This window comes from Saccopteryx bilineata, chromosome 5 (assembly GCF_036850765.1).
Source record: "Saccopteryx bilineata isolate mSacBil1 chromosome 5, mSacBil1_pri_phased_curated, whole genome shotgun sequence".
In the NCBI taxonomy this organism is placed as follows: Eukaryota; Metazoa; Chordata; class Mammalia; order Chiroptera; family Emballonuridae; genus Saccopteryx; species Saccopteryx bilineata.
In genome coordinates, this window is record NC_089494.1 from 210,149,634 (window position 1) to 210,161,992 (window position 12,359).

General features: G+C 41.3%; 1 protein-coding gene across 4 annotated transcripts in view; it reads left to right on the forward strand.

Annotated features, from left to right (window-relative positions):
• Window positions 1-1,067: 1,067 nt before the first annotated feature.
• The window catches only part of ANKRD17 (ankyrin repeat domain 17), a 181,541-nt gene continuing 170,249 nt past the window's right edge, over window positions 1,068-12,359 (forward strand). For all 4 annotated transcript variants that reach the window (XM_066232624.1, XM_066232625.1, XM_066232627.1 and 1 more), the window contains exon 1: window positions 1,068-1,701. In XM_066232624.1, coding sequence (XP_066088721.1) covers window positions 1,204-1,701 — 498 coding nt within the window. In that variant the 5' untranslated portion in view covers window positions 1,068-1,203. The remainder of the gene's footprint in view (window positions 1,702-12,359) is intronic.

The following is a 12,359-nucleotide window of genomic DNA, read 5'->3' on the forward strand; positions in this document are numbered from 1 at the left end:
CTTTTTATCATGTGTTAATCCATCTGCTTTTAATTTTTGCTTCATTTTCCTTATGCCACTGTGCTCATATTGTATCAGAAACGATAATAATCTACACGTATTTCAAAAGTCCCGGAAGTTCTTTAGATATCAACAATAAACGCTAAACCCCCATCACAATATTCCTTCATAGACAAGGTTGATTGTTTATGATGCACATTTCCGAGGTAAAAGCTGAGTCGATGAGGGGTGGAAGAACTAAACTGGGGTCATTCAGGTATGCAAAATCTAGCACAGATCTTGTTTTCTTCCTTTCGGAAACTTGAGCACTGTAGTGATCAAAACTTCATTTTACACAAGCGTAAACTCAGGTTCAGGAAGTCTGACCCAAGACAAACTAGGCAAAGAGAGCTCTTTCCCTTATAACAGGTTATCTCTCAAGATTTAGAGCTAGGTAACTCACGATTTGGCAATGAGAGGAAATAAAAAAGGCCAGGAATGAAACTACAAACAACAGTGCAAAACGAGGCCCCACCTCCCGGATCTGGCGGTCCCGGCCTTCCACTCAAGAGTGTCGGGCCGTGCTTCCGCATTGGCTTCCACCCGGCCGGGTCCCGGCAATCCAGGCACTGTCTGCCCGCGGGAGTCAGCACTGCCCTTTGAAATCTCACTTTCGTCCCCCCGCGCGCCACCGTTCAGGCGACGGCTGATGGCGTCACGTGTACTTCCGCCTGCGGCTGCGTTCTAGTCTCAAGCGGGGAAGGAAGAAGGGACGACTGAAGGGCTGTGAGTGGGGCAAAATAGCGAGGCAAGAGAAGAAATCGGAGCACTCGCGGGCGCTACGGCAGTCACCGCGGCCCTCCTCCAACCCCGCTGTTCCCCCATCGGAAGTCGCCCTGGGCACACTTCTCTTGCTTCTTGGAAGTCTCCCCTCCTGAGTCTCCCGACACCCGGGTCTTCCTGTACGCCACCCCCCCCCCCCCCCCCCCGCGCCTTTGCTCCCTCACTCTCTCCCCTCCCTCCCTCCCATCGCCAGGCTCCCCGCCCTTGGTATCGCGAGACGAGGTGAGAGCTGGCGGAGCGGCGGCGGCGGCAGTAGAGGTGACCGAGGAGGTGGTGGCGGAGGCGGCACCGAGCGCTGTGTCGGCCCCAGTGCGGCCGAAGTCGCGGCAGACCGTAGCCCCCACGCCCCTCCCTGTCCGCGCCCTCCCTCTTTCCCTGGGGATGGAGAAGGCGACGGTTCCGGTGGCGGCGGCGGCGGCTGAAGGAGAAGGGAGCCCCCCGGCGGCGGCGGCAGTGGCAGCCCCCCCCGCGGCGGCGGCGGCGGCGGCGGCGGAGGAGGAGGTCGGCGGCGGCGTTGGCGGCGGCAGCGGGTCTCTCTCGGCCTCGTCTCCTCGTGGGATGGTGCGAGTCTGCGACCTGCTCCTGAAGAAGAAGCCGCAGCAGCAGCAGCAGCCGCAGCAGCAGCAGCAGCAGCAGCAGCCCCACCACCAGCACCAGCACCAGCAGCAGCAACAGCAGCAGCAGCAGCAGCACCACCACCACCACCACAAGGCCAAGCGAAACCGGACTTGCCGACCCCCCAGCAGCAGCGAAAGCAGCAGCGACAGCGACAACAGCGGCGGCGGTGGAGGCGGTGGTGGTGGAGGCGGCGGCGGCACCAGCAGCAACAACAGCGAGGAAGAAGAGGACGACGACGACGAGGAAGAGGAGGTTTCTGAGGCAAGGGCCTGATTTAAAGGAAGGGGGGAGGAAGGGACTGGAAAGGGTAGGGGCCGAAGGTGGGAGGGCACTTGCGGCGGGACAGATTCCTGTGGGTTGATTTATCGTAGGGGCCAGGCTCCCGCTGCCCTCTTTCTTTCCCTGGCCTAAAGGGTGAGGTGTGGGGCTGTGGGGGAGGGTAGCTGACACGTGGGGGTGGGAGGACCACAGAGTCCAGGGAGTCGGTGAACAGCACATTCCCCGAGGATAGGGAATTGGTTCGATTCCCTACTTGCAACACCCGGTGGGGTCGGCCTAGGGCTGGTAGTGTTTTCTTATTTCTGGGGTGGGGGGCGGGACCATAGCAGGAAGGGTAAGATAATGGTTAGATGAATCTCTTGGGGAAGGACTGGAAGTTGGTAAATTTCTCCCAATTGTGAGGTTTGAGGAGCAGTTTTGGGGAAGTAAGGTTGTAATTGATTTAGAGTTAAGTATTAGTGTATGTTAGAGACACGTGAGAAGCTGTACTTTTCCATACTATACTGCTGCAGATTATTTTCATAATTGAAGCTGCCGAAGTTACCTTCGTTTCCTCCATCTTACAAGAACTTTGCATAAACTGATCTTATATCCATGTACATTTATATGAAATGCTGTGGATGAAAAATACATTTGATCCTTGCGTGTACATTCACATACATCTTCAAATGCTATCTTAGTGAGGAAGAATTATGTTAGGTTCTGTTGTTTTCCAGATGATACGGGGTAGATAGAGTGTCAGCTTAGAGCCGGCTTGGTTGTGGTGAGTTGGAATAGGCCTTTTGGTTTGTCCTAGTGATCTGGTTTCATAACTGTTCATAGTTTTTTCCTGGGTTCACAGACAGGCGGCGTTGCAAGACCTCATTTCTTCACAGGAGGCCATGGAACCGAAAAGCTCAGGCAAACATACCATGCTGACAGCAAGCTGAGGGTCAGCCTTACTAGTCATGTGTGTGTGTGTGTGTGTGTGTGTTTATGTATGTATAACTCTCTTGTCCACTCTGAAATGGAGGCTAGAAAATTTTGATATGGACAAAGAAGTTGTAATTTACGGCAGCTGAAGGAAAACAGCTTTAAGGGCTGATTATAAGTTTAGTTTTGAGAGAACAACTGAATTATCTAGAGGTACTATTTGCTGTTTATTCTTTTCCGCAAACATAGAGCTTAACTTGGTGCAAGGCTGGTTTCTTGAAAATTGTGTTATTGGATCTTTGAGTCTGTTCAAGTAGAGAAATACCGTCTAAAGAGTTTGAGAATTGTCTATTAGAAGAAGACCAGATTCTCTCTTATCTCAGAGTTAATGACCCTTATATAAGGTGAGGAAGAATTATGTTAGGTTCTGTTGTTTTCCAGATGATAACATACTCTGTTTTCCAGAATATGTTAGGTTCTGATGTTTTCCTTATATAAGGGGGGGGGGGTGTACTAGTTCACCTATGCATACAAAACGATGGACACTTCCTGCTAATTACACTGATCCATTGAATTCTATGGATAGGTGTGTTTTAGATTTTGTATTGACCTACTTGGATGTTTAAGGATAGTTGTTGCTCAGGCTGCATTTGAAACATTGAAGAGAGTATTGTGATGAGATCCTTATTTCCAGTAAAACTGATTACAGTAGGTAGAATTATTGAACTGCATGGTTCTTCACAGAGATGAGAAACATTTTAAAGAAATCTAGTCTAACTCTTTTGTTGTAAAGATGAAGAACAAGGCCTAGAGAAAACTGATTGTAGTGGGTAGTAGCAAAAGTAGAAATCAAAGTTTTCTAATGGTTCAGACGAGAACATATTTTATGACAATTTATTTCCTTGTTATCCCTTCCTGACCTCTTGCAGGAAGTAGTCACTGAGTTGCATGGTAACACAATCATGCTGCTATGGGCAGAATACTAATATTAAGATTTTTAATTCTCCAACAAAATACGAAGCTCTGATTTGGAACTCAATATCAAATTGAGTGCATACTTAATTGTAATATTATGTTGTAAACTTCACAAATTTACGTAGTTTTGTCTGTTGGATTTTTTGGCCTGATAAGCCAAACTTTTAGTTATTTCTGAAATCATGTATAATAGTCCTAAATTTGTAGGTGTGAATCAGGTTGGTTTTCCTTGAAAAACAGGAATGGTATATGCTGAATTTGGTCAACTAGGAAGTATTTCTTTGTTTTTAATTTTTTTATTCTGTCTTCTACACATTAGTGTAAACAGTGAATTTGTCATTTGTTAATGAAGATGGGTCAGGAGATACAAATGGGAGACAGTACAATCATTAAAAATAAATCTGGCCTGACCTGTGGTGGCGCAGTGGGATAAAGCGTCGACCTGGAACACTGAGGTCGCCAGTTTGAAACCTTGGGCTTGCCTGGTCAGGGCACATATGGGAGTCGAAACTTCCTGCGCCTCCGCCTTCTCTCTCTCTCTCTCTCACTCCTTTCTCTCTAAAAAATAAATAAATAAAATATTTAAAAAAAAAAAAAATAAATAAATCTGGCCCTGGCCCGTTGGCTCAGTGGTAGAGCATCAGCCTGGCATGCAGGAGTCCCAGGTTAGATTCCTGGCCAGGGCACACAAGAGAAGCGCCCATCTGCTTCTCCACCCCTCCCCCTCTCCTTCCTCTCTGTCTCTCTCTTCCCCTCACGCAGCCAAGGCTCCATTGGAGCAAAGTTGGCCCCAGCGCTGAGGATGGCTCCATGGTCTCTGCCTCAGGCACTAGAATGGCTCTGGTTATGACAGAGCAATGCCCCAGATGGGCAGAGCATCGCCCTCTGGTGGGCATGCCTGGTGGATCCCGGTCGGGCGCATGTGGGAGTCTGTGTGGCTGTCTCCCCATTTCCAACTTCTCCAACTTTGGAAAAATACAAAAAAAAAAAAATAATAATAATAAAATAAATCTGTACAGGTACATGATGAGGGATGAGCAGACAAAAAGGAGTAAAGCATGTTTACAACTGCCTCCATACTTGACCAATAATAATAATAATAATAATAAACCTCAGGGTTACTATAAGCTAAATGGATCACTTGTGCAATGTTTTCCACTTTATTACCATTTTATTGACATGTCAACAGAAGTTTAAATTTCTAGGAAATCTTGTGGCTAATCACTTGTATGTAAGGCCCTTTTCTAATTCATGATGCTATTGGCTGTACAATGAAAAATGTGGATAACATGATCCTTGAGATTCCATTAGAAATTATCACAAGGTTAAAGAGGAATGAAAGGTTATGGTTTGGGAGTATTTAATCAGAAAAGGTGGAGGATAATTTAACAACAATATATACGTTTGCTGTGAAGAAATACCAGCTGGATATTCTCTTATCTGTTGAAAGAGAAAAAGTTGGAAAGAAAGGAGATGCAATTTAAACAAGAGCTCTATTTGAATGTTGAAAAATAAAAATTAATTCTTTTTTAATGTGACAAAAGGTTATTGAAATAGAATTTTCTGTTCAGTATTTCAGAATAGAATAATCATATTTTAGATAATTTGTGTAACTTTGGATATACCTGGAAACAGAAATACAAGACAAAAAAACTGGCCCTGCCATTTGACTAAAACCTTAGATCAAAAATGAAAAATGTATTATTAGCCTGTCTTTCAGTAACTGACTGGTCAATGTGGAAAGTAGAAATGTATTTTCTAAGAGCTTTTATGTTAGAAAATACATTTCTGTTTTCCATATTGCTGTGGTGTACTTCTTTTCAAATTAGTGGACTAAATTAATTATTACAAATATTTCCAATATTACAAAGAAAAACGTTGAAATTGCAAGTGTTGATACTCCCTTTGAGAAATAACATTGCATTCTACTGAATGTGTTTTTAAATTAATTGAATTGTATCAGTGTTTGCTAAAGCAGAATTCAAATGGGAAAAATGGGCTGTTAAAAGTAGGACTCATGAAGGCCCTGGCCGGTTGGCTCAGCGGTAGAGCGTCGGCCTAGCGTGCGGAGGACCCGGGTTTGATTCCCGGCCAGGGCACACAGGAGAAGCGCTCATTTGCTTCTCCACCCCTCCGCCGCGCTTTCCTCTCTGTCTCTCTCTTCCCCTCCCGCAGCCAAGGCTCCATTGGAGCAAAGATGGCCCGGGCGCTGGGGATGGCTCTGTGCCCTCTGCCTCAGGCGCTAGAGTGGCTCTGGTCGCAATATGGCGACGCCCAGGATGGGCAGAGCATCGCCCCTGGTGGGCGTGCTGGGTGGATCCCGGTTGGGCGCATGCGGGAGTCTGTCTGACTGTCTCTCCCTGTTTCCAGCTTCAGAAAAATGGAAAAAAAAAAAAAAAAAAAGTAGGACTCATGTACAAAAGTAACATTTTTGTGTGCATAAAATGTAAATGCAACAAAAGTTGATCAGAATTCCATATATTTTTATAGGGAACTTAAGTCTTTAAATTTAAGGGACAAACATAGTTAAGAAATTTTAGACAAGGAAGCCAGTAAATAAGTTAGCACTGACTTACTTTCGAAAGCATTGGGAGAATCTTTTTATTGACATGAAAGAGGTGGGGTTGAGAATGAGGGAAAAGGAAAGTTATTTCAGAAGTTGCTCAAGTTCACTTCCAGATCTTTTCTGCTTTTAACAGAAAAGTGCCATCTATGTTCCTCTGTTTTAGTGGTAGAATCCCATAGCCCAAAGAAGCTTGTTTCCCATTTTCATCTCTTATTTGATGAAGTAGTATTTGTTGGAAAATACTTTGTGGTTTAACTAGATGTTAAATTCTTGGAAGCAATAGTTATGTCATAATTGTCTCCTGTTCTGCTTAAAAACAGTACTTGATAAAAAACATTTGCCATGGATTCATTTAAGAAATCAAGAGATGGAATAATGTTTTGTTTTTCTTGTATCCAGCACTGCCAAATAGTTGGTTTGGATTTCAGCTTAGTTACTTCTCTTAGTAATGGCGATCCTCAATAGGTATGAGAGGGAAAGCCAGTTAAGCCAGTAAACATTGATTATTGAATATCTGATAAGTACCTTAAGCACCTAGATACATATACATTTTAGAAACATAATAAAAACTATTTCTTATTCAGTGCCTGTTGTGTGTCAAGTCTAACATAATGGTTAAGAGCATGGCCTAGAGCAGGCGTGGCCAACAGTTTCTGCCCCTAGGCCAGATTAGAAAGAAAACTTTTTTCAGGGGCTGGACGAAATACTAAAATAAAAAAATGTTAAATCCAAAAAAAAAAATGTTAAATACAAAAATGATTCATTTAAGTAAACAAAGTTTTATTATGTAATTTGTTTGAATAAATGTGAGTGAAAAAAATTTTAATATACAATATTATTTTAATAAAAATATAATTACAGACGTATAAATATTCAAACTATCGCAATTAATCGAAACTATTTAATTAATAGAATGAGCTTGAATAGTTATATCGCAAATAAAACAATTATTTTGTTTTACAAACAGCCTGGACACGTTTTCAGTTATCAACTACAGCTATTGTCTATGCTACAATGCCACTTGATTCAGCACACTTGACCACAAAAATAATGAATTGTTTGACCTTGGGTGTGCACTGGTAAACTCCGCCTAAAAGAATGTGGGTTTCACATCGCTGCTAAACGTCAAACAGTTCATATTGAGTAACGAGTACAAAAGTTGTAAATCTTTATAATGGAATTTTTTAAAAAATAAAGAAGTATCGCGAATCCATTTGACCAATTATTGGAAGTTAACCCTAGATGAGTCACACAGGGAATTATTTTCTGCGTATCACTACCTTCTTAAATGTCTCTATTTCCAGTAATCAAAGATGCTTCTGCTTCTGAGTAGCTGAGATTTTAAAGTAGTGGAGAATATTAAAAATTTAATCACGGGCCACATAAACTCATATGCGAGCTGTATCCGCCGTAAGTTGGCCATGCCTGGCCTAGAGCTTGACAGGAAAGATTCTTTTGATCCATCACCTTGATCTTGCGCAAGTCACTTAACCTCTTTCCACCTCAGTTTTCTTGTATGTAAATGGTAGTAATAGTAGATCCTACCTTATAGCATTGCTGTGAGATTTAAATTAGTTAATATAGTTTTCATGTATTCTCATTTTATTTTCACCAGAACTAAAATAGATGCCATCATATTTGTCTCATTATTCAGTAACTATTTAGAGTCCTACTACATGCTAGGCATTTTGCTGTACTGGGTAAGCAATGGTGAGCAAAACTGTTTGGCACACTGACTTGAATATGTACCAATGATTAAATACAGATTTGGGGAGTTATAAGAGTGAGATTAAATGCTTAAATGTAGATCTTTTTTTTTTTTTTTTGTATTTTTCTGAAGCTGGAAATGGGGAAAGACAGTCAGACTCCCGCATGCGCCCGACCGGGATCCACCCAGCACGCCCACCAGGGGGCGACGCTCTGCTGAGACCAGAGCCACTCCAGCGCCTGGGGCAGAGGCCAAGGAGCCATCCCTAGCGCCAGGGCTATCTTTGCTCCAATGGAGCCTCGCTGTGGGAGGGGAAGAGAGAGACAGAGAGGAAGGAGAGGGGAGGGGTGGAGAAGCAGATGGGCGCTTCTCCTGTGTGCCCTGGCCGGGAATCGAACCTGGGACTTCTGCATGCCAGGCCGATGCTCTACCACTGAGCCAACCGGCCTGGGCTTAAATGTAGATCTTGAAGAGTTTCAGAAGTATTCAAATGTTTGGGAGAGGGTATTTGTTTTAGAGGCAAAGATACTAGTTTAGAAGGGTTTTAGGTAACTTCATTAGTGTCACATAGCAAATATGTGACAGAGTGGGGCTTAACCTGTGTTTGATTCGCAGGCTGCTCATTTATTCACTCATTCATGTGCTCTGTTATGCTGTTTAATTTTTTTATTTATTTATTTATTTTTTTTGTATTTTTCTGAAGCTGGAAACAGGGAGAGACAGTCAGACAGACTCCCGCATGCGCCCAACCGGGATCCACCCCGGCACACCCACCAGGGGGCGATGCTCTGCCCACCAGGGGGCGATGCTCTGCCCCTCCAGGGCGTCGCTCTGCTTCGACCAGAGCCACTCTAGCGCCTGGGGCAGAGGCCAAGGAGCCATCCCCAGCGCCCGGGCCATCTTTGCTCCAATGGAGCCTTGGCTGCGGGAGGGGAAGAGAGAGACAGAGAGGAAGGAGGGGGGGCGGGGGTGGAGAAGCAGATGGGCGCTTCTCTTATGTGCCCTGGCCGAGAATCGAACCCGGGTCCCCCGCACGCCAGGCTGATGCTCTACCGCTGAGCCAACCGGCCAGGGCCTATGCTGTTTAATATTGAGTGTAAAGTACATCTTTGGTGTTGACATTTCAGATAATGTTAAGATAAATTGAGATAGTATAGAGCAATATACATTTTGGCAATAGGACCACCATTGAAAACAAGTTGATTATCTGTTTTCTTCCCTTTTCTTATTTTGAAAAACTCATTAAAAAAAGAAATGCAGATAAATGCAGATAAATACCGTATTTCCCCATGTATAAGATGCTCACATGTATAGGGCACATCTTAATTTTGGGGCCTGAAATTTGGAAAAGAAATGTATTATATAAAGTTATTGAACTCAAGTTTTATTTATCATGAAATTCATACAAACACAAAACAGGAAATGCAAGTAAAAAAATCTATAACCATTGTATAAGACGCACCCAATTTTTAGACCCTAAATTTTTTGGAAAATGGTGCATCTTATATACATGGGGAAATACGGAATATTCATATAACCACCATCTAGAATGAACAGTTATCAAAATGAAACTTTATAGTGAAAATTATCCTCTCTGGAGGAAGTCTATTGCTTTTCCCTATCAAGATAATTTACCTTTAAGGTTATCTTCCTTTATTAAGCTAAAAAAAAATTTCTTTTTAAAATAGATGTTAACTTGGGGTTTTGTGAGGCTGTTGTGAATATCCTGAAATTAAACACAACACTTGTTGAAGATGTTTATAATTTTTGTCTTCCCTACCTCCATAGTAAGTGTGCAGAACTTTTATTAGAGGTCTGTGACTGCCCCCTCCCTCCCTCCCACCCACTCCCCATGTTAAGTTAAAACATTCTTACTGCAGTGGTAGTAGGGAATCAGGCAGGCACGTATGTGGATAGTTTGGAATTAGGAAACTGCTTCTGAGGTAAAGCTGTAACAAAGAAGTCCTGTTTGTGTTCTGAAGTAGGGGGTCTAATCAGCCCTCTTAGTGCAGTGGGCAGTGCATCAGTCTCATAATTGAAGTAGGGGGTCTAAGATTTAGCTGTTCTTTCTGGTAAACCTATACCTACCCTCTTTTTTCTTAAATTCTCATATTTTGCCTTTTAATTGATGGAGCAGTTTTTACCTATCCTGCTATGGACTGTCAGATCTGAGGACACACTTTGTCTTATATGTCTTTATATCTCCTGCACTGTACCATATGTATTCTTTAAGTCTTAGAGTTTTACTTCTGGTAGGTTTTTTTGAAATAAAAGTAGTTCATAAATATTTCTTTTTCAGCCACTTACTCTGGAGATATTTGGTACTTCCAGTTTTAGGATATTCAAACTTGGTTACAGCTATTATGGTGGGCCTCTGTCAGATGTTTTCATTGGGCTCTTAATTACTCAATTTAGTCAAATCATCGTTAAATTTTACCAGCCTAATTGGAGTATTGTAAAATTTTTCATTAATAATCATCAAAGCAGCACATTGTGACTCCCAGAAATTCACTAGACTGCTTCTATTGGGATGCAGTTGACTAGGAGCTTGATTTTCCTTTTTTAGGTCTTTAAGGCAGTGTATTTGCATTTATAACAGAATTTTGCATCTTTATAAAGATGATATAGTGGGTTAGGGAATGTGTATTTAGTGAACGTTCTTATGGTTTTTAATATTTAACCATAGATGAAAAGGAATTTTTACCTTATAATGGTAAATGAAGTAGTGCCTGCTGTTACCACTTATGTTTTTATTAGGACCAGTAGGGGGCACCAGTATCCTTGGTAAGCTATGCCAAACCTAACTTCCTTCAACTTTCACCTTTTGGAAAAAACAAAGTCATCAGGGAATTGATGGGTAAATATGAATACCCTTCTAGTCCCTGGCACCTTTCCTATCTTGTGCTTATCCACTTGCCATTCAGAAGCAAAATACCGTTTGTGATTTATGGTGATTAACTTCTTAACCTTTTAGGGGGGTGGGGGCTCTTTAGACACTATTCTTATCCATTCATTAAGGACAGTGGAATTGTGGAACAGTATAGTCATAATTTATCCTGATTTATAATTTAGGATTTTAATTATTGAAACCAAACTGTTGGATTTTATTTTCACAAGAATGCTATGAAACTTGAAATTAATGCAGACCTGATTATTGAAAGCAAAACTGAGTTGCTTTTTGTCTTCCTACAGAACTCGTAAACATTATCTAGTCTGTCAGAGAGTTGGCATTTTTAAATTGCTTCTGGATGAGACTAGAGATAAACGGGGGTCAGGTAGAAAAAAATGTAAAGATCACAATACTTTGCGAATTCCTTTTGGAGCCAATGTTATTTAGTTTCTTTATAAAACAAGTTTGATATATGATGCAGTCTCTCTCCAAGTGTGCAGATAGATTATATTGAATTGTGATTGGGATGAACAATAGGTTGTTGGAAATAGATTGAAAATGTTAAATAGGATTTTTGAGTCATGAGCAAAAAATGTTCTTTTTTGGGTAAGTGATCTGAATGAAACAAAGCATGCTTTTTTCAGAAAATGTTCAGCAAATGATTAAGATTAAGGTATTAGAGAAAACCAAGATCATAATCCATATTTAAATAATGCTATGATACAACTATATAAAATAAGATATATCTGCATGCTCTACCATGAAAATGAGCACTAATACTAGGGAAGTTCTAGAGAGAGATAGTTTAAAATTTTTGGAGGTTTAGGAATGGAAACCATGAAGAAAAAGAGGACTGCAGATAATACTTAATTATATTCTTATTGTTTGGTCAGTAATGTTCAAATTAACCAGTTACTCAAACTGAATCATAACATGCAGAAAAATGTGATATGTATTTGATAATGTATTTCAGTAAGGAAATAAGTGAACTCCTCATTTCTCATTTCTTGAGGTTATTTGAAAGTATTGTCTAGATGTGACAAATTTATGAAACTAGTCTATAGCTATGCATCTTTAGCAGGGTATGTCACTTGGTCTCACTTAATCTTTTTTTTTTTAACCCTCCCACCCCTTCCAAAAAAGGGGAAAAAAGAGGAGGGGGAAGATAAGTTTTAAAAAGTTAAAGATGAAAACAATAAAAATAATAAAACAATAAATAAAATCATTCTAAAATTCTTGGTCTAGGTTTTTTCTCATGAGTTTTCTTTTAATTAAAGAAGCTCTGATTGAAAAATATTCAGAACTTTGGAAAAATTGTTTTTATCAGTTTTGAATTTGGAATAACACAGAGTTCTTTTCTTTCCCTTTTTCCTGTCACCCTAAATAAATATGAAGCAAGTAAGTCTTCCTGTTCGTATTAAACAGGTCTATTTCCAGTTCAGTCTTTGACTCCATTATTATCTTTTTCTTCTCTATGCCACATTTCCCTCTTATTTTTATTTTAAGTTAATAAGAATAATCCTGATGCAGAGCCTCCGTGTAGCTTTTACTCTAGTCTAATGCAAGATGCAATAGAGGAGTTAAGTTTT